The following is a 23,492-nucleotide window of genomic DNA, read 5'->3' on the forward strand; positions in this document are numbered from 1 at the left end:
TGCCTAAGGTGGTTTCAAGTGTGTCTTTAAACCAAACTATTCATTTACCTACCTTTTATGCAGACCCCCAAAACAAGGGAGAAAAGATTTTGCATACTTTAGATGTACACAGGCAGTTACGCTACTACTTAGACAGGACTAAGAGTTTCAGGCAGTCTCAGCAGTTGTTTGTTTCTTTTGCCTTGTGTTCTCAGGGCAAGCCTGTGTCAAAACAAACTATTTCTAAGTGGATTGGGTTTTGCATTGCTTTTTGTTATTCCCATCATGGCAAGGAGATTCCAACAGGGATTAGACCTCATTCCACTAGGGCTACTGCCACTTCTACAGCCTTTTTAAGGGGGGTGGCAACTAAGGATATTCTGGAGGCTGCTACTTGGAGTTCAGTACATACTTTCTCTAAGCGCTACCACCTTCCTCTCTACTCTAAATCTAGGGCTGGGTTTGCCACTGCTATTTTACAGGGCATTTTGGCAGCTCCTGCTTCTCTATGATTTGCCATCCTCCCTTACCTCTGCTTTGGGAATCTACCCAAGTGTAAGGACTGCAGCAATGTGAGATGAAGAACATAGTACAGTTTTGTACCTACCATAAATGTAGATGTTCGAAGATCCACATTGCTGCAGTCAACCCTCCCTCCTTCCCCTCTGTGTTTAGGGGTGGTTGTGTGGATAGGTTTGTTCTTTAGTATATTTGTAAAAGTTGTACATAGTTTGGGTGCAGGGGTGTTTAGTGTTTGGTGGTTTTTTGATTTTACCCTGTTTAGGGTCTTCTGACATCTGGGGCAAGAAAAGACTGAGGATATGACGTCGGTCATGCGTATTTATACCCTGACGTCCTGGCGTCAGTTTAATGCGCCTTGACCGACGTCAGCCATATACTTTGGTATTCGGGCCGACCGAGGACAGCGGTATACCCAAGTGTAAGGACTGCAGCAATGTGGATCTTCGAACATCTACATTTATGGTAGGTACAAAACTGTACTTTACTTTTTTACTTTGACTTTTGACATGAGACAATTGTTTTGGTTTCTTAGTCTTTACTTTAACAAACTAGCGTGTGAAATTATGAGTGACTTATTGAATAGAATAACCTTGTGAAAAACTAGAATTTGTACTCTAATTCCAAATACGTGAAATAATAAAAGCTGAGTTGATGTACCTTGTCCCTTTAACTGCAGTCTAGGAAAAAGAAGAATGAGAAATACATGATTTTATGTGAGCCCTGACAAACACCCTGAATATTATGCTTATTTACTTTTAAAAATATTAACTTTTAGTCTTGCATCATGATGTAGCTTCTTTACATAATAAGTATAAAACTGTAATGTCTAGCATTAATGACTTGTTTGAAATCCTTCAGTTAATCAGAAAAACAAAACTTGTATGAGGGGCATAACAAAATATGAGAAAATAATTTAGGATGCCCAGCAAAATCAGGGATGCAGTCTGCATGCAGGGATGCATGCACATGTGCTGTCACACACACACACACACACACACACACACACACACACACACACACACACACACACACACGCACACACACACACACACACGCTCATACATACACACTCATGCTCACTTGCACCCCCTACATACACACTTACTATGAAGTAAAGATTTTACCATGCTTCTTCTAAATGGCCAGAGAACAGGGCCACAAGCATGACGTCCAATGTTTTTATTTTTTTTTAATTATAGAGCTGAGCCAGAATGCCAACAAGCAGAAGGTACGATTTATTATTCGATTTAAAGTGGGGGACCACTGTCCTCTCACCCTGTGGTTCTGGTACCCTTGCACTCTAACTGCTTGGTTCCTAATGCTGTTTGTCAAGTGCCTCCCAGCTCATTGTTGCAATGCAACACAAAAAAGAAGACATTCCATCTCTTCCTTATGCCATATAATGATGGACAAAAAGAAAGTCCAATAGTGTACAGGTGTCTGATTGCCCATTCTGCTGCAATATTTAAATCTCACACCATATCCTGGAAAGTCTGTCATTTGCCATGTGAATCATCTCCACTTTCATTGCCTGTGTCATCTAACAATGAGAGAGTCTGAAGCTGTTCCAACCAGGAGATCTTAAAGTATCTGTCAGTTGGACAGATAGAAAGCAGCAATGTTGCAAGTAAACTGTTTTATTTGAAATTATTGTTGTTTGGGAAAACGTTTTTTTAATTATTGTTGACTGAGCCCCCCAGGTCAGCACTAGGCCCTAGGCAGCTGCCTAGGTGACCTAGTGCTAAATCCATCCCTGCTTAGTGACATTTTCTTTTTATCCTTTGCTCTGAATTTGTGTATACATATCTAATTAACAGATGGTGTTAACTGCTTTCTCAATCTTTTTGTCTGTTTTTTACTATTTCTTCACAAGACAGAGTGCTTAGCAAAGGATATTGGGTGACTCAGCCCCTGAAGACAGTGCTAGAGTTCTGCAGAGTTCTGTAATATTTTGGTGCAGAATAGCAGATGATCCATGCCTGTTTGTCAGTTATGGATAGCAGGTATGGGATTGCCTGAATCTAAGATGTGGTAAATGTAGATGTGGCATTTACATGTTCTCACTGCCTTAGGTCATGTAGACAAATAGATTTTAAGTGACAAATAAAACAGAAGTCTGTAACAACTTATGAAGAATAAGCCACCACTATGGGTAAAGGTGATTTTGAAATTCTTAAGTATTTAAAATCCCCTGAACTTCAGCAAGACGTTACAAAAGCTATTTATACAGCAACATTTATCTGAATAACACCATATTTCTTCAGTGCACCTGTCTGCAGATGTGAACTAACTTTATGTTCTTTTCCAGCCTTGATGACAACAAACTTGAAGATGAAGATGTTTATTGCTTAGCTGATGCAATTCTGAAGAATTCGGCACTTAAAATACTTAAGTATGTAACCATTATATTTTGTGACCCAAATTGTTGCATAGTAAAGAAACTGACATTTTCTGAGGTCAGGCATGAAATAATCTGCAGTGAGCATTAAAACTTAAATATGGCATCATCTCAATAGCTTGCAGTTGTTTGTTTTAAAAACACAAAAGAAATATGATCATTTACCCTGGTGGTGTACAGGCATTGAATTTCAGTTGCCATCACAAAACTATCATAATTCTTCTTTTGGCTTTTCCCAGTTAGGGATCGCCACAGTGGATCACCTGTCCACTCATGATTGGTAATGGAGTTTTACGGTGTCGAGTTGCCAGCCCGGCACCCAACCTTCCACAGAAGGTACACACATGCACTCACTCATGCCTAGGGCCAACTTAGAGTGTCCAGCCCACCTACAGCATGTCTATGGGATGTGGGGGGAAACTGGAGCACACGGAGGAAACTCACACAACCACAGGGAGGACATGTAGACTCCACACAGAAGGCACCCCAGCTAAGGATCGAACCAGAGAACCTCTTGCTGTGAGGTGGCAACTCTAACCACTGCACCATCGTGGCCGCCAACAAGAGCTATCAGAATAATCTGGTGAAAAGACACATACTCTTACTATTATAGGTACTGTAGTATTTTATATTAACCATCTGACCATTAATATTAACTTTTGTCACTTCTTTTACATATTTGCAATAATGGCAGGCACCACATTTAAACATAAACTTCTTTTTCTTATGCTCTGTGTTTAGTGTGTTCTATGTTGGAAAAACTATTAGCACATTTCTTGAATGCATTAGTGAGCACAAATGAGATGTACTTCAAGGTTGTCCTAGGAATGCCTTGGTAAAACATTCTTTAAAATGCAGTGATTTTAAGTATTTCATGGTTATTGAAAAAATATAAAAGAATCCTCATAGAGGTTTTTAGGAGGAAACGGTAAGGTGGAGGAACGTGAGTTGCAATGGCAATTTAAGTACAATGCTTGTACACCTACAAGATTAAATGATCGCATTTTTCTGTGTTTTTAAATTGAAAAAGTGTTACTGTTTCAGTGAATAGATATATATTTAATGAAAGGTTGTTGGTATTAGATGATTGAATGAGCTTGTTGATTGGATTTTAAGCCAGTCATGTGATGTATTGTTTATTTTAAAAGAATGGTGCTTACATTGTTTTTTATTCTTAAGAAGTCTTCCATTTAGATGTTGAAAGCAGTTAAGTTATTCAACTGTAGTTCAACTGTAGTTTTAATGAGACTCATTTGTGAAGTGAGTTGTTCTTTACAGTTTCTCGTCATGTAATACATTGGATTCACTGTTTATTATTTTTCACACTTACCTTGCTCAGTTCTGCTGTGTCTTGTATTGTAACATGCTTGTGGTCAATGCAACATAACAAGTCATATAGCGTTAATATTACAGGTAATATCAAGAATATAAGAAATTGTCTATATTTTCATGAAATATTAATAAAGCATATAAACAGTCACATTTAAGTATATTTAACTGGATAACATTGGATATTAATGGCCTACAGAGTCGTCATGTTGGGTAGGTTTTAAGTAGTTCTAATATGTGTTTTTCTGCTGCATCACCTGTACTTGTAGTTTATAAGTTCTGAAAATAAGAAGATTCATTATGCTTTTGTATTTCAAACAACACCTCATTTTCATTTCTTCGTAAATCTGTAATTCATAGTCATGTAAAACAAAATACTGAAAAAAAACCATGAAATGTAAAAATCCTGAATAGGCCTGAATGTGAACAGCAATAGAGATTGTTTTGAAGGGGTGGCCCTCTAGACCGCCCTGATTATTTATTCTGTAAGTTCACACAGTGCAGGATGAAAAGAGAGCACTCCAACACAGTAGTGACTTGGAACTGGAATAATCACCTCCTCCCCCTGACGCGCACACACACAGGGAGATGGGGCGTGGGACTTACCTGCTGCATAACAGATTCAATAGTTTGTATCCAGTTTCATTCAGGGTTGCTACTCTTCAGGTTTTTCTATTTTTGTCGTGTTTCAGTATTTTCTATGTCACAATTTTAAAGTTAAAGTTTATGAAGAAGAAGAAAAGCTAATTTCTTAACTGTCAGTGATGTAACCTTGCATATAGCTTCAACGGGTACTGAATACAGCTCTCTGCAACATGGGGTTTGATTTTTTTTGCTGATTGTAAATCTGGTCATAAGTGCTCAGTTTCACAAGTACTTGAGTTTTAACTGAATACATGGACAAGGATTAAAAGTAAATATAGTGAAGGTTAAGAGAATGTTGGCTGCTGGCTATAGAAATGCAGCTTCTAAAGACTTGTGCATCTTTTTCCCCTTTCTGTGCATGTATCACATCTTGCTAACATCAGTTATAAAGAGATTCCTGTAAAATAGAGGTCTGTAGTGTGTGACTCTAGAACCACATGTTACCTTGATGAGTGTAGTTCTGTACTGATTTAAAATATAAGCAGCACTAATAATAGTATTATTAAAACCCAGCAGTCTTACTAAAATGTTTAATGCATATGATTTATTGCCTTCTGGAAATATACTGTTAAAAAAATGAATATATATTGCTACAGTCATCAGCTCTGAGCTGTCAGTATTTTGAATGGTAAAGAGCCTACCCTATGCCAGGAACACCACATGATAACGTTTTGCACAGGATATTTACAAAGGAAGAGCTTTTGTTTGTGGGAGGTAGGGAAAGAAAGTAATTAAAGTAAGGGAAATATGTCTTATCATTTGTTTATTTGTTGACTTAGAAATTTCATCTGGGCTTGACCCATATTCATTTGAGGCCTGAGGAGAAAAGCTTCACATGAAATTAGTGAAACCATATCAGATGGAATATTACTTACAAAGTCGTGGACTTGACAGGAACATACTACTTACAATCTTAACTTTGATACATTTTTCAGTGAACAACATATATACTAACTTCTTAAGTTGACATATTACAGACATCTTTATAGCTACATATTGGGTCTGTTGATTATGGGTATGAAATATTCACTTATTTATATACAGGCTTCAGTGATAAGTAGATGCATTTTTAAGGAAGTGTTCATCAAACCACTTACGCTATTAATGCAGACAAAAGTCACAGAGCTAGATAATAGCGCTAATCCTTAAAATTAAGTATAATCTCTGGAACACATATTTCCACATCAATTGAAGAGTTATTAGAAATGCTTAAGTAACAACTCTGGAAAAGTTACCTTTCCATGTTAACTGAAGATGGGCTTTGCATTTTGAATGACTGATTGATATGATCTTGATTTGGTGAATTGATTGGGGAATTTTATTCTGCAGTGTGAAAACAATAAACTCAAATGTCAAAATGGGGCAAGGTGAGAATTAACAAAGAGAAGGCAACACAAAGATACGTACTATTTGTTTAACATTTGCATGACACCGTATTTATTTAAAAAGCACAGCAAATAACACTCAGATATCGTTGATACTGTAGTCATTGCACTGGCTGTATTAAATTTCTGTGGGGTATCCTAGCTGAGTATCCAGAGGCAAAAACTGGAATTTCTGTGATATGCCAGTTCTGACCTGAAGAAAGGCCCTGACTAGAGTTTAGTAAGAATATTTGCACCATATAAAAGCAATGCCTCTATTCTTACAGATACAGTATTTTCCACATCGATAATGTTACCAGATCAAATCAAAAAGGTGGTCTTTTATATGGTGCTAAAATCCAACCATACTAGAATCAAAACAGCTTAAATATAATTACCTTCACAGCTTTTATGTTGTGCTTGATGAGTTATAGGATTGATAAAGGTCAGAAAAAAAAAACAGAAGAAATTAATTTTATTTATTTGCAACTGTGTGCTGTCCTGAAATTGGAGTGGTTTCTAATGATGCTGTCAATTTGAGTACAGCAGCAGCTGACCTGTTTGCTTTCATTTGCCTTTAATAGCAGCATTGGTGATTAGAAGACAAGGTTTCAGTAGGCAGATCACCAGTAGATGATGTACTAGATCCTGTACCTGCAAATTTCAGGGTAGATGAATCATTTCCTGGATGTTTCATTACAATCTCAGGTAGCTCAGTACTGATTTCAGTTGTCGGACTCTTCAGACATAAACATTTGTTCAGAAATTTGAAGTAGGTGTGTCCAGCTGATGCTATACAACTGCATATCTTCCCCTAAGTGAAATAATACTATAGAGTTTTGGATAAGGCAGGACAAGTTGCTTGGATTTGTGATTTCTGAACTATGTTGTAACCCAGCATCACTCTTAACACTTTCTGCTTCCATTACAGATGACAAGATCTTGCATCTTTTGCATAAAAGAGTTCCCATTCTAGCTATCTTTTCTGTAAAACTCGTGTTGCTTGAATTTTATTTGATACTAGTAATGAAAAAAAAGATATTGCAAGCTTTGCTATCTACCTTCTCACCATCAGTAACTGTGATGGTGAAAGGATCTATTTTAAGTAGTGAAGAAGTCCCACACTACAGCAATGCTAAATAATCCATATGGCATGATGCATCACATTTATATTCATTGCGGTCTGAATTGTGTACTCATTTTAATTATTGGATTGTAGATACCTAGGGCTCAGTGTAACATGTTCAAATTCAGATGATCTGGAAAAATTTTAAACTTCTGGCATCTGAATGCAGGACCATTATTTGACATCACTTGCTGTGGTATTCTATCTTCTGTTGATTTGAGCACAGTAATTACTAACATGGCTGCTGTATTTTTTGAGTTAAAAACTTGGGGATATTTAGAGTAGTAATCAGAGTAGAAAACTGAGGTTAATGTGCTAAAACAAGTCAATTCCTACTTTTTGCCATAGACAGGTTATTGGTTCTTTCTGAGTATGATTTGCATGCATACCACAAAAAGTACAATTTGTATAATGTGTGTGCTACAAAAGATAGACTGTTAAAACATCTGATCTGTTTAAATTGTAATGTTGAGATAGTGTTTCCTACCTGTCTCTCTTGTCATCTCAGACATTCCTAAATGTTGTTTGTGTTCCCTCAGCAGCATTTGATTCCTTAGCAGAGCTTGAAGAATTACTTTATCAGTTCTGAATACAGCATATATGCAGGATAAATGTTCATCGTGTTACCCTGCTGCAGTCATCACACTTGGATTATCCTGCCATCAGGCGGTCCCACAGTCAGCCCGAATTCCAAAGTCTTGGTCCTGCGTCGGTTGCTGTCGCTTCTTCCCTGACGTCAGTGCGCCAGGGGTATATAAGAGGTATCTGATGCCATTTTCTTCAGTCTTTCTTGCCACACGGTGCCCGAAGCAGAAGCAGTTCGCAAGTGCCGGTTGGCTGACACCTGAGATTTTCGATTTGAATTTCAGTCCGAAGTCTTCAAAAAAGCTAAGTACCCCGTTGAGGAACATTTTCTTGCCTCAGTCCGATGTCAGAAAAAGTTAACAATTGCATTTCTTGTGGGAAGGAAATACCCATAAGGACTTCCATTCCTACTGTATTCCTTGCCTAGGCCCAGACCACGATGTCACAGGTGGTCGGTTCTGCGCTAGGTTTAATAAATGCACTATCAAACGCCGTTTTGACTTTGCACGGCATTACTTTGGTAGGAAATTTAATTATATCTTGCCGTCGGAGCAGCCGATGACCGCAATTCATAAAAAACGCAAGGATAAGGACAGGCAGCCTAGGAATAAGCCAGACCCCGAGGCCTCAGCTGGGCCTGTCACCGGTTCTCCGGTTTTCAGTGAGGCGCCTACGCAGCCCCTGACGACCGCAGAGCTGGAACTCCAGACAGCTGCCGACTCCCAAGCGGAGTCTACTAGGCCAATGCAGCCATCTACCGACACCGGAGCAGAATTAGACACCGGTGCAGAGGAAACACCTTTGGTTGCAGAAGGTGTCCAGACCAACTACACTCACCATTAAATCTTATGCTAAGCTTAAAACTCCTTTAAAGCCTAAGAAAACTGTTCATCAGTCTACAGGTCAAGGCCCCATGCCTAAGAAACAGATGCTTAAGATGGCTGAAGATTTAATTACCCTTATCAGGGGTTCCCATCCTCCTCCTGATAAAAGCCCAAGACAAGAGGAGGATTATGCATCCTCTGACCAGGTTTCTCTCTCCTCAGATTCTTCTGAGGAACAGGATTACACTTTTCCACCTTATGAGGATTCTGATGCTGAAGACTCTATTCCCTCAGCATCTCCCCCTGAAGACTACTCCTTTGGGGAAACATTACATACCATGAGGGAACATTTCCACTGGGAAGGCCAGGATTACTCAGATTCTAAGAAAAGGCTCTGAGAGTTCCTTTTATTACCCCAGCACAGACCTCTTGCTATCCCTCCTGTTTTAGATATTGTGGATGATGTCTACTTGGAGTCTAGTTTAAATCCAGACTCTCTACCTCCTGCTCCAGCAAAACCAGACAGATACTACAGAGTACCTGACTTCCTTTATAAAAGCTCTATAGCTGACCCAGAAACCAGAAAATCATTTCCCAGGGTCCTAAGGGAGCAAACGTTTCTATGGCTAAAAATCCTGTGCCCTCTGAAAGAGATTCCAGAGCCCTAGATAGATGGGGAAAGAAAATATACACCTCAGCAACTCTGGCTATGAGAACATTAAATTGCCAGTTTCACATGTTGAAATATCAACAATTCCTGATGTCTCATTTCAAACAAAAAATGAGCACACATTCAGAACAGCCTGAATTCAAGGAAATGTAGGATCTGTTGCATGCAGCTGAACAGGTGGGCAAGCATACTTTGCAATGCGCATTTGATTCATTGGAAGCTTCCTGTAGAGCAGCTGTTACTGGCTCTGTCATTTGTAGACATGCTTGGTTAAAAGAGCAAACCCTCCCTGACCATGTTAAAGCAAAATTATTACATGCACCTTTACAACAAGATGTATTATTTGGTGTCAGAGCAGAAGAGGTTTTAAAGAAAATGGAGGATAAGGCTAAATCTATGCAAACGGTCAAGGATTTCTTGCAGGTACAACCCCCTCGCTTCAGCAGAAATTGGCCAACAAAAATTGGTCCTTTCCAGCTTCAGACAGATCACAGAGGGGCAAATACAGACACCCAAGGGGCAGAGGTCAGTCACAGGGCCCTTACAAACCTCGCCAATGGGGTTCTGCTACCCAGAAAGGAGGAGAAGACAGGCCCCAAGCTAGCAGAAGGCAGACACAATGACTCTATCCTCAAACTACCAAGCAAATCTCTCCTGGCAACACCCTTGGGAGGAAAACTAGCATTTTTTGCAGACAACTGGCACATCATCACAAAAGACAAATGGGTTCTAAACATTGTCTCTCAAGGATACAGATTCCACTTTCATACCTTACCAAGGATCAAAGGAATGCCAAACCTGCCACCAAATCAATGGGCAGAGGCACAAAAACAAATTGCAGCTCTCATGAATATGAGAGCCATTCAACAGGTACCTTCACAGGAGCAAGGACAAGGATTTTACTCAAGACTCTTCCTAGTTCCAAGAAAGGACTAAGCATTGAGACCCATTCTGGATCTTTCAATTCTGAACACCTATCTGCAAGTGCCAAAATTCAAGATGCTAACACTACAGCAGCTTCTTCCCATGCTGGGCAAGAATGCTTGGCTAGTCACTTTGGACCTCAAGGAGGCATACCTGCATGTCCCTATCAGACAAAATTGCAGAAGATACCTCCACTTCATTGCAGGTTCAACGCATTATCAATTCTCTGCACTGCCCTTTGGCTTATCTACTGCGCCCAGGGTCTTCACAAAATGCCTGGCACCAGTAATTGCATACTGCAGACAAAGAGGAATTCAGATATACCCATACCTGGATGACTGTCTTATTCAAGCAGAAAGCAAGGACATTATTCTACAGCATCTGGCATTTGTCAAACACCTTCTAAGTTGCCTAAGGTACACAGTAAACGAAAAGAAATCAAAACTAGTGCCCTCACAAAACATAACATTCCTGGGTGCCAGCATGAATACAACGGCCCAGATGGCTTATCTCACACCAGACAAACAATGACAGCTGTTTCAATATTTCAAAATAATGGCAACAAAGACCCAACTCCCTGCAAGAAAAATTCTGCAGGCCTTGGGATTCATGGCATCTTGCAAACTACTAATACCATTTGCAAAACTGCATATGAGGAAATTACAATGGTATCTGAAAAGCGTATGGACTCAGCACAGCCACAGCTTGGAAACAATGATTCCACTCATTCCCTGCCTTCAACAGGAGTTTTTATGGTGGGCACAGGCATGTCACCTCAACAAGGGTCAGCCTTTCACCTTACCCACAGCCAAGCAAACTATGACAACGGATGCATCGGACTATGCCTGGGGAGCACACATGGCAGGACAGTGCATTCAGGGCAAATGGACTGCAGATCAGAGACACCTGCATATCAATCAAAAAGAAATGCTAGCAGTGCAGAATGCCCTAACAGCTTTCAAGGACCTTCTACACCCAGGACAACTACTAATAAGGACAGACAACACCACAGTTATGTGTTACATAAACAAGCAAGGGGGCACACATTCCTACCCTCTATGCAGGCAAGCAATGACCTTGTGGAACACTGCACAGTCTTACCAGGTTCAATTACAAGCACAATTCCTGCCAGGAAAGAAAAACACATTGGCAGATGACTTAAGCAGAAACATCATGAATCCACACGAATGGAAACTAGAGCCACAAGTATTTGCAGTGATAGCTCAAAAATGGGGATGCCCAGACATAGATCTGTCTGCAAGCCCCCACAACCACCAACTTCAAAAATTTTGCACAAGGACCTTCCATCCAGTAGCTTGGAAAGTGGACGCCCTCTCATTCAGTTGTAAAACATTAACAGGGTATGCCTTCCCTCCACTGCCTCTTCTAGCAAAGGTACTGGTGAAAGTCAGATTAGAGAGGCCACAAATGATTCTCGTTGCACCAGACTGGCCACGCCAACATTGGTATCCAATTTTAAGGAACATGGCCCAGGGCCCACCATGCATTTTGGCACAAATTCCTCACCTGCTCACCCAGCGAGACAATCTGATTCTACACAGCCAGCTCAAGACTTTAAACCTGGCTGCATGGCAAATTACCTAAACAACCAGCCAACACCTCTATTCAAAGCTGTTATGGATGTCATTCTGGAGGCCAGGAGGCCCAGCACCAGGAAAACCTATTCAGACAAATGGAAAAGATTTTGCGCCTGGAACCAGGCTAAAGGCCTAAATCCTGGAGCGAACATTCCTCAGATTCTACAATATTTAACTGAGATGTTACACAAAGGACTTTCCTTTTCATCTATTAAGATCCACGCCTCAGCAATTTCAGCTCATTACAGCATGGATCCTCCTTTATTTTCACATCCACTCCTAAGACAGTACCTCAGAGGGGCTAAGAACTTAAGACCGCCAAGGAGAGCTCCAACACCTACTTGGGATCTCAACTTTGTCCTGGAAAAGCTTGCACTGCCGCCCTTTGAACCAGCTTTTTCAACTGATTTAAAATTTCTTTCATGGAAAACTGCCCTACTACTAGCAATAACCTCAGCTAGAAGAGTCTCAAAGCTACAGGCACTAATGGCAGTGGAACCTTTCCTCATTTTTCATCAAGACAGAGTTTCTCTATGAACTACTCCTTCCTTTATGTCAAAGGTGGTATCCAGTGTGGCCCTAAACCAAACCATTCACTTGACCACCTTCTTCCCAAATCCCCAGAACACAGGAGAAAGACTCCTGCACTCTTTGGACATTCACAGGCAATTACGTTACTACTTGGATAAAACTAAGGCTTTCAGAAAAACTGACCAGCTCTTTGTAGCCTATGCTACAGGATCACAAGGAAAAGCTATCTCAAAACAGACCATTTCTAAATGGATAGGACATTGCATATGTTTCTGCTCCACACATCATGGGAAACCAGTATCTGCTAACATTAGGTCCCACTCCACCAGGGCTACAGCTACATCAGCAGCCTTTCTCAGGGGAGTGCCAACCAAGGATATTCTGAAAGCTGCTACTTGAAGTTCAGTGCACACCTTCACCAAGCACTATCACTTACCTCTTTACTCTAAGACTAGAGCTGGTTCACCACTGCAGTTTTGCAGGGCCTACTAGCCTCTTCTAACCCTGTTTGATTCCACCTCCCATCCTTAGCTTTGGGATTCAACCCAAGTGTGATGACTGCAGCAGGGTAACACGATGAACATAGTACAGTTTTGTACCTACCGTAAATGTAGATGTTCGAGTGTTCACCCTGCTGCAGTCCAGGTTACCCTCCCTCCATCCCCTCTGAACTAGCTGAACTTATCTCTACCACTTTATCCTATTCTACCTCTGTGGTGTATTTGCTTGTACCTAAGGGTTTTGTTTTATTTTTATATAGCCATACGTATATATATATATATATATATATATATATATATATATATATATATATATATTTTGCCTACCTTTTGGGGGCACCTGACATCTGGGGCAAGAAAAACTGAAGAAAATGGCGTCAGATGCCTCTTATATACCCCTGGCGCACTGATGTCAGGGAAGAAGCAACAGCAACCAACGCCGGACCAAGACTTTGGAATTCGGGCCGACTGCGGGACCGCCTGACGGCAGGATAACCCAAGTGTGATGACTGCAGCAGGGTGAACACTCGAACATCTACATTTATGGTAGGTACAAAACTGTACTTTCTCCAAAAGTATAGTATGATTTAATCAGCAGATAAAGTTCCTTCACATTTGGTGGCCAGTTTGCCCTTACTGTTTATGTAACTGCATTTCTGTGTCATGGCTCATATCTTCTTTCTGATGTTCTTCATATCGATCAGTGCTGCAGCAGCCTTAGCTAAATGGGTTATATTCTGCCAAGTGTATAACAGCTGGCCAGCTTCCAAAGCTTCAAGGCATCTTCCATGTGCCCAAACTGTCAAGCAGCTTGAGGTGAGCTGACTAAAAGACAAGTTTGGGTGTGAAGCCCTTCAGAGCTTTGCTGGCCAAAGAGTGCACTCCTCTGAGGCTTTTGAGGATCGATGGTCGGCTTGTGCTTTCCTTAGATGGGCAGATAAGTTCCCGTTAGAGTAAAAAAAATCTTTCACTTTGTAACCTTTTTTTTAAACTGATGTTTTATTGCTTTCCTTTTCAAGAAAGTTATTTTAAAGTTAGGAGTGTTGTGTTTTAACAGATTGTCTCAAGACTGTAAAGTACTTTTGAATGGAGCACTTGTTGTTTCTCTTATTTTAAAAGTAGTGTTATCTAACTGATAAACTTTTTTCTGTGGAGAAATTATGTTTATTTTAAGGTTGTGGGGCTGTTATAGTGTTTGAAAGTGCTTTTTACTGTGTTTTTTTATTTTGTAAAGAAAAAAGTAACCTTTGCAGACTGGTAGTTTTATGGGCATTGTTTCTTGGTTTTTCTCAGGACATGGGCACCATTTTCAGCTTGACCATGGAACAGATTGTTACCCTCATGGTCTGTCCTTCTTCTACCCACAAAAAGAAAAAGAGAAAGTCAAGCAAACAGCCTTTGCCACCACAGCAGGCTATCAATTTGCATCAGCCACATGTGGGTGACTCTGCTGTGGCCATTTGTTGTAGCTCAGACCACTCATCTTTTACCCAGGATCCCTCTAGTGGAGCATCTACAGCCACTATGGACTGGGGGTTTGCCATATCCTGTGTGGCTTGTGGAGTCCCTTCAGTAGGCAAGGGAGAACCACCCTTGTCGGTCCTAGGAGAAGGAACATGGAAGGTTTCCCTGATGAGTCAGAATGCTGTGCCCATCCTTGGGGAAGAAGCGGCTGCCATTAGTAACATGGCTGACACCATTTTTCCTCTCAAAAAGTAGCAGCAAACCAAGCATGTATTTACTTCTCCTCAAATTTCTTTGGATAGGAGTAGTTTACTGGGACTGGCTCAGGATTTGATTGAAGCTATTGATCTTTCATGAAGAGAATTTTCCAGTAAAAGAAAGAGGGATCCCACCTTTTCTAAAGAGACTCAAGATTCTAAATCTGAACAGGAAGATGCAGGGACAGATTCTGGGTTTTGTCCTCAGATTTCTGATTCAGGGGAGAGCTCTCTTTCTGATTCTCCCTTTGGGAGTTTCTCTTTCTCTGAGACTATTGCTAGAATGCCCCAGTGTTTTTAGTGGGACAACATTGAGGTTTCTTAGTCCATCAAAAATACGAGTTGTTACAGAAGGATTTTCAAGAACCTACACCCATTCCTCCTGTCCAGTCCTAATATAGAGGATGTGTGTCTTACTGCCTGCAGTTTTCCCGATAGTCAGCCAGTTGTCTCTAAAAAGGCAGAGAGGATGTGTTAAGTTCCTCAGTCTTTTACATTTTAATATACTATTCCCAAGCCTGATCTAGGAGCTATAGCCTTAGTTGACTCCTTTGCTGCTAAGCACTTAGTTAATTCCAATAATGCTCTTTCTAATAAGGATGGGAAAATTATTAATAGGTATGGAGAAAAAGTGTATACTTCTGCAAATTTGAATTTCAGAATCTTAAATTGTCACGCTCATAAGTTAAACATTATTCTGACATATTGTGAAAGTATGCTTTAAATAGCTTAGTTTAGGCACAGGTCACTACACATTGTTTGCAATGTGTGTATGACTCTGTTGATACTTCTTCCAGGGTTATGGCCACTGGTACAGTTTTAAAACGGTTTGCTTGTCTGCATTCTCAGAACCTTCCAGATGGTACTAAAAATTAGATTTTAAATTCTCCCTTGGATAGATATTTAGTGTTTGGCCCTTCTGCTGCAGAAGGGATCAGAAAGTATGATGAAAGGGCCAAGCTGATACAGGGAATCTCTAAGATTTTTCAAACCTCCTTTTTAAAGTTGTCCCAGTGATATTCTTTCTCCTTATCCAATTTTGGCAAAAAACAAATAAGCAGATTTCAAGTAAACAGATATTTAAGAAGAAGTGGCAAGAAGGATGCAAAGGAAGTCTCAAACCTCCCAAAACCAAGAACACTCCAACAATTCTGAACGACTATTCAAGAGACCTTGTGACTCCCTCCACCCTTCCCCTTGGTCTCTTCCAGAAAGTTTTAATCTCCATTTTTCTCTTTGGCAACACATTGTTTCAGACAAATGGCTTCTAAAAATCATTCATCAGGGTTTCAGATGGCAGTGGGTGGAAGTTCCTTCTTTCCATGGGGCATTCCTCATTCTGCAGATTAGACTGTTTTGTTTCCTCCTGATCTTCATCACATGCTGTACAAAGGAGTGATAGAACCGGTTTCTCCTTCCCAGGTGGGGAAGGTGTTTTATTCATGGATTAGTCCCAAAGAAAGAAAACACTTGGAGACCATTTCTGGATCTTCCTTTACTAAACCTGTTTGCAATAGTGCCCACATTCAAAATGATGTCACTTCACAACCTGTTGCCTCTTCTTCCTCTTTTAAAAGATGCATGTCACATTTCTATTCATCCAGCCTTCAGTGTCTCTTAAGGATTTGTGCATCTGGATCACACTGTATGCACACTGCTTTACCCTTTGGATTATTTACTGCACCAAGAGTGTTCACAAAGTGTCCAGCTCCAGTTATGGCTCATCAGACCTGTCATTGACTACAGTGCCCCCTTTTGTATGTACCTAACCAGGCATATCCAACAACTGGAACGTCAACAGAGGTTCCTCACTAAAAGAATACAGGCTGTAAATAATACGTCCTTTACAGACTATCTCAAGGTCCTATCCCTGTATTCTGTCTCCTACAGACTTTTGAGGGGAGATCTTTGCCTGGCATACAGGGCATCGTCAGACCCCACTTTGATGGACCTCCTGCATATCCACAAAACAAACAGTACCAGAATTACCCATTCTAAAGACTTAAACCTTGCCTGTAATATAAATAGGACCTGCCGGAGAGATAGGTATGTATTCCAGAGACTACCCCATCTATGGAACAGGCTCCCCATCCATGTGAAGCAGAGTTCCTCCCTAATCCAATTCAAGTGCAACCTGGACAATTGGATGGGAAACTGGAAATTCATCCCTAGTTTGGCATCTGTGTCTCTAATGCAAGCAGGTAACCTGTAAATGGTTCATCTCCCAGGCCCATGCTTACATTTATCAAGGGTATCACAACTTGTCAGAGGTTTGGGATGCATGGCTAGGCTTAAAAAGGCCTTTATGGTCATTAGGATACAACAACAGCCAGTTCACCAAAAAACGATTTATTTTCTTTACAGTCTCTAGTGCCTCGGCTCAACAAAGCCTTCAAGGAGTAAATGACAATACATCACTGTTCCCTATTTATATACACACCCATTAACTCTTTACATAATTAAATGATCATTAAAAAATTAAAAATCTATTACCATTTAAAAAGACGTTCATAATACACTCTTCCAACAACAATCTACATTAAGTCCCTTTGGTGTAAGTGTCTGATATTTTAAAATAAAAATTAATTCCTTTCTTAAAAGTAAATTTTTTATTTTTTCTTCACTAGCTCCCTTACTATGAACCTCTTCTAATATAGATACCCTAAAATTAGTTACATCAGAATTGTGAGATTTTACAAAATGTTGAGCCAAAGGGCTCTCTAACTTATTATTTTTGATATCCCTCAGATGTTCCATTATTCTCACTTTAAACATTCTTTTGGTCTGTCCTATATAGAATTTTTTACATCCACATTTAATTGTGTAAATGACTTGCTTAGTGAGACAACTAAAAGAACCTGTAGACTTATAACTTTTTCCATTTATATAATGAAAAACACTTTCCACATGAGAACATATTTTACACTTCCCACTTTATGTCATTAGTCTACTAAACACCTATGAACCTATGAACCTAAAAGTCTTTCTTGACTCCTTCACATAGGATTATTTTCCTGGGATGTCAACACCTCTGTTCGGAGAGCTTTTATTCCACAGTAAAAATACATCTTTAGATCTATTTCTAGGCTTTTCCACTGCGATTTCAGTCACTGCAAGGGAATAGTTCAGGATTTTGAATCTCATGGCATTTATGATTGTCATGATACCCCTGGCAAGACTCCACTTGAGAAAAATGCAAAGGAATCAGAAATATCTTTAATCCCAGCATCAGCACTGTAATTTTTTCAGATCCCAGTACTGGGTTTTTTCAGAAAAGATATTACATGGTACAGACAATAGATATCCTTAAATCAAGATCTACCCTTCTCCCTCCTTGTTCCAAAGCAGTCATTCACCACAGATGCTTCAGTCTTTGCTTGGGGAGCACTTTCAAGAGAGATAAAAGTACAGGGGGTGTTGGACACCAAGGACAGATGCAAGCACATAAATATCAAGCAGATCCTTGCCCCGATCAAGGCAGTCAATTCTCTGAACCTCTTTGGTCCCCAGGACCTCTTCAAGTCATTACAGACAATACCATAGCGATGTGGTACATCAACAAGCAAAGGGGAACCCAGATCATACCCCCTTTGAAGACTACCCATGTTAACTTGGGATATAGCTTCAAGCAGATCGGTTTGCTTCCTGTCTGAATGATCAACTGGCAAAATTATTTTCCAGGACTCCATGCGAGAAGGCCTGAAGACAGATGACTTTTTCATTTCTTTGGACAGAAATTTTTCTGTATACCTTTATACCCTTTCCACTATGTAGGGTACTTCTGAAGATTCAAAAGGAATCCCCCAAGATCACTGTAGTGACTCCTTTCTGACCCACGCAACCATGGTTCTCCCTTCTTTTGGAAATGGCCAGGGGCAATTATGACAACCATCCTCACAGAATGGATCTACTCACACAAGACCAGGGGTGTTTGATACATTTGACATCAGTTATCTTCAATTGACTGCCTGGATGATAAGTTCTCAATTCCTTTTATCAGCGGTTTTCCGAGGACGTGCAGCAGGTACTAATGGAAAAGTTTTTTTAGTTAGTGCAAGCAACATAACCAGCACCCATTCAGTTCTAGTTGTTTTTTTGTTTTTACAGTATTTGTGTGAGTTACTATCCTGTGGCCTTTCTTATTCTTCTGTCAAGGTTAATTTATCAGCCATTTCAGCTTGTCTGTCTATGGATCATCCTCTTTCAGGGCAGTCTCATGTCAGAATGTTCTTGAAGAGGGATTTGGATAAGATGTCTCCAAGCAAACTAGTGACCCCTACTTGGGATCTTAATTTTGTGTTAGAGAAACTAACACTTGCCCCATTTGAACCAGCTAATCTGACTTACTTGAGGTTCTTAATATGGAAAACAGTTTTATTGATTGCTCTGGCCTCTGCAAGGAGGGTATTTGAGTTGTAAGCTGTTATAGTGAGTCAACCATACCTCAGTTTCCACCAGGACAGGGTTTGTTTGAGAACTAATCTTTCTTTTATGCCTGAAGTGGTATCCGAGTATACTTTAAGTCAAACTATCCATCTCCCCGTTTGTTGTCTATTACTTTTTGTTATACTCACCATGACAAATCTTTTCCAAGCTGGTTCAAGGCCCACTCTACAAGGACCTTGGCTTCTTCTATAGCTTTTTTGGAAAGGGTTGGATTCTAGAAGTTTTCTAGAAGTTTCTACTTGGTCCTTTCTACATATTTTAACAAAGCACTATAAACTAAATTCCTTCTATAAGCCTAAGTCATGCTTTGCTAGGATCATTCTCCAGGGGCTACTGGACCCTTCTAACTCCACATGCCAATTGTAGTTAGCTATGATCTACCCATATAACTAAGGCTACTGCAGCAGTGATCAATATGAAGAACATAATACAGTTGTGTAAGCTGTACTTACCATAACAGTAGATGTTCAAATGATCACTTGCTGCAGTAGCCACTCCCTCCTCCATCCCCTTGGGGGTTTTTTTGGTGTTTTTTTATGCCAGGGTGTGGAATTTTATTTTTTATTATTTCTAGCCTTTCCCTTCAAGGCTTAGCCTCCCTCTCTCTGCTGGCAGGAAAGCTGTGGAAGGCCTCGCTCCCAAACTTGCCTTTTAGTCAACTCACCTCAAACCGCGTGATATTTTAGGTGCATGGAAGGCATCCTAAAGCTTTGGAAGCTGGATGGCTGTTATATCATTTGCAGAATGTAACCTAAATAACTATGGCTACTGCAACAGTAATCATTCAAACATCTACTGTTATGGAAAGTTCAGCTTACACGACTGTACTTTCCTGTGCATTGTCAGCTACCAGTAATGTTTACAACATGGCATGGAACTTTCACATCATCTTCCAGTAAGTCCCTTAAGTAGCCTGTATTCAGCATTTCAGCAATGCATATAAAAGTTCCTAGTTTGCAGTACACATCTGCATCATAATTTTGAAGAGTTAACCCCGGTCTTCTTAAGTTTGCAGGTACTTTGTGTAGAGATTTCCTGAAAATATCCTGCATGGTTTCTTATCCATCTTGATGGTAATATGCTTCCAATATTCACATTCATTAAATTTTTTTCAATAAAAAACTACAGCTTACATTTCATTCTGTCTGCATGTCTTTGTTTGTGTATCCTCCAGTGCTCTCAGATTGCAGGCAGGAGGTCAGCCTTCTTGCAATAGCACTGCTTCTAAACTTTTTGGTTTGCATAAATTATATTATGATACTTAATTACAACAAAAGTAATTTCTAGCTTCTTTAGTAGTTCAGAACTTCTTGTTTAATCCTCTAAACAAATTCTAACTGTGTCCTGCTCAAGCAACTCTCTCATAGGTACAGGCATGTCTGACAAATATGGCATAAACCTGGAAATGTATTTTATCTCCATTAATATTAGCCTGTCTGTAAGGTCTGCATATTTAGTTGTGGCATGGCCTTGAGCATCCAGCTTTAACCCAATAATAGTTAGAAGGTGATTAATGTATTTTAGGGTAGTCACTCCAGTCTTATAATATGATACATTCATCTTCAACCTTTGCACTTTAAGTCCATCCACCAGCTTAATCAGTCTACCATCATGTTGTTGATTAGGAGCACCCCAGACCATAATATCAGTAATAGTCTTTTATTCTCCCGATCATATCAGCCACAGCACACTAAAGTACATCTGATAGTGACAAAGTTCATTAGATATTTGTAACTCTGCATGGGTGTATTAAAGATACGAGTTAGAGAGACAGATAGGGAAAGAGGAAGAAACATTCCTAAAGATTAAGCGCATCTGTTCTTGTTGATTCTTTGGGTAAACACTAAGGTTGGTTTTCTTGAGTGGCCAATCATTAGTACTTACTGCACATCATAAAAGGACATGGATAGACCAGCCATGTCCAGTTACTCTGTAAGACGGCTATTTCTAATAACTCATTCATTCTCTGCTGAACTGTTTTATTCTAATCCGGGTCACCGTACATGCAGCTAATCCCATAACCCTGAATAGGGCATCCAGTTCATTCTGCTAAATCCTCGATCTCCTGCCAGCACTGAAAAGAACTTTGCACTAAGTGAAGAAGAAACTACTCCCTCAACAGCCAGTAAAAAACTAACACTGTTTATGAATCAATTTGTTGAGGATTGCATGCAACCTGCAAACTCATCTAATTTGGCCCACAAAGCCTTTATTCCACTTATTACCTGATTATTGATGTCCTAATCAGGGTTATGGGCATACCTTTCAACTGTCCAGATATTCCCAGAATGTCCAGATTTTGCCTCATATTTGTGGTCTTCTTCTTTCGGCGTTTCCCGGTTAGGGGTCACCACAGCGGATCATCTGTACGCTTATGATTGGCAGTGGAGTTTTACGGTGTCGAGTTGCCAGCTTGGTGCCCAACCATCCACAGAAGGCACACACACACGCACACCTAGGGCCAATTTAGAGTGTCCAATCCACCTACTGCATGTCTTTGGGATATGGGAGGAAACCGGAGCACCCGGAGGAAACCCACATGACCACAGGAAGGACATGCAGACTCCCAAAAGAAGGCACCGCAGCCAAGAATCGAACCGGAGAACCTCTTGCTGTGAGGCGACAATGCTAACCACTGCACCACCGTGGTCGCCCTGTTCCTCATAAAATTTGTGACTTTCTGGCAAGTCAACGAGGACTGAAGTCACTACATAATGACAATGCATTTGAGTGTCAGGCTTCATATCCTTCAGAAGATACATGCTAACACAAACCCTGTTATTGTAGCAACTTTCTAAGCTTCTAAGAGCAATATTCGACATATGTCCCTATTTTTGGTAATTTGTCACTCCATTATTTTAGGTTTTCTGCAGATTTATTGTGCTAAGATGCTGAGAAGTATGGTTGTGGGATTAGCAGCAGCAAGTGGAAGTACATTAGTGTGGCTAGTATTTATTCCAATTTCTTTTTGATTACACATTAAAGTGATTGTCAAAGGGGTGGAGTTACTTTCTGTATAAAATCAAAGGCCATTTGATTGGTCACAATGAAATTGTCATTGATACGGGGGATGAAGGAGGTGCATATGTGTTTCAGAGCAGCAAGCAGAATTACATTCTTGTGGTCATTCTTTATTTCACTTTTGTCATAGGTTATTATCAGGGATGCCTAAAAGATGGCTATTTATGTTTTATGGGGAGGCAGTCTATGTGTAAAATCCAAGGTAGTTACATGAACACTGTTAAAGGATCATCAGTGTGACTTGTTGAGGTATACATAGTCAGTGGGCAACAGGTTGATAAACATTACTGTGGCCATATTGTCTTTATCTTTTTTTTACAATTAGATATAACAAGTTAACAATGCAGACTGTGTCTGAAAGCAAATGTCAGTTACATTATCACTGTCAACTGATCAATGATATTGATTTTAGGGGCAGAGTGTTTGGCAGCAACAAGTGCAAGTATATTAGTGTGCTATTTTTTGGATTTCTTTACAGTCAGAGGTGGTGTGCCCTCTCAGTAATTGTACATTCTCCCTGTTTACAGGTATTGTTTGTGAAGGGACCTGAAGCTTGTCATGTTGTTTCTTCACACCAGGTTATCCTTTATTTGGTGTATTGTATTACCCTCTACTGTAGTGTGACTTACTAAACTCAGCAAATATGACATGCAGTATTTCTCTGGGGTCTTGGTCTTACCTGGCTGTTTAAGCACTGTAGGCCATAGGTCACCAGCATTTCTCTGCATTGATGATGACAGTACTTATCCATGAGAAGTAAAGGGAGGATGCTTTGTTTAGTAAGATTTTAGCCCTGTGTGTTGATGTTGTAAGGATGCAGGGAATAGAGGTGGCGAAGGTGGATGAGTTTAAATACTTGGGATCAACAGTTCAGATTAATGGTGAGTGTAGAAGAGAGGTGAAGAAGAGAGTACAGGCAGGATGGAGTGGGTGGAGAAGTATGTCAGGAGTGATTTGTGACAGAAGAGTACCAGTAAGAGTGAAAGGGAAGGTCTACAAGAGGGTAGTGAGACCAGCTATGTTATATGGGTTGGAGACGGTGGCATTGGCAAAAAGGCAGGAGTCAGAGCTGGACATGGCAGAGTTAAAGATGTTAAGATTTGCACTGGGTGTGACGAGGGTAGACAGGATTAGGAATAAGTATATTAGAGGGTCAGCCCAGGTTGGAAGGTTTGGAGACAAAGCCAGAGAGGCAAGATTACATTGGTTTGGACATGTGCTGAGGAGGGATGCAGAGTATATTGGGAAAAAGATGCTAAGGATGAAGCTGCCAGGTAACAGGAAAAGAGGAAGGCCTAAGATAAGGTTT

At 40.2% G+C, this 23,492-nt stretch overlaps 1 protein-coding gene across 3 annotated transcripts in view; it reads left to right on the forward strand.

Moving 5' to 3' along the window:
• Positions 1-23,492, forward strand: part of NOD2 (nucleotide binding oligomerization domain containing 2) — a 1,141,123-nt gene that overhangs the window by 852,033 nt on the left and 265,598 nt on the right. For all 3 annotated transcript variants that reach the window (XM_044081989.1, XM_044081990.1, XM_044081991.1), the window contains one exon: positions 2,810-2,893. In XM_044081989.1, coding sequence (XP_043937924.1) covers positions 2,810-2,893 — 84 coding nt within the window. The remainder of the gene's footprint in view (positions 1-2,809; positions 2,894-23,492) is intronic.

Source organism: Protopterus annectens, chromosome 8.part1 (genome assembly GCF_019279795.1).
Source record: "Protopterus annectens isolate FY-2018-M chromosome 8.part1, PAN1.0, whole genome shotgun sequence".
Taxonomy (NCBI): Eukaryota; Metazoa; Chordata; order Ceratodontiformes; family Protopteridae; genus Protopterus; species Protopterus annectens.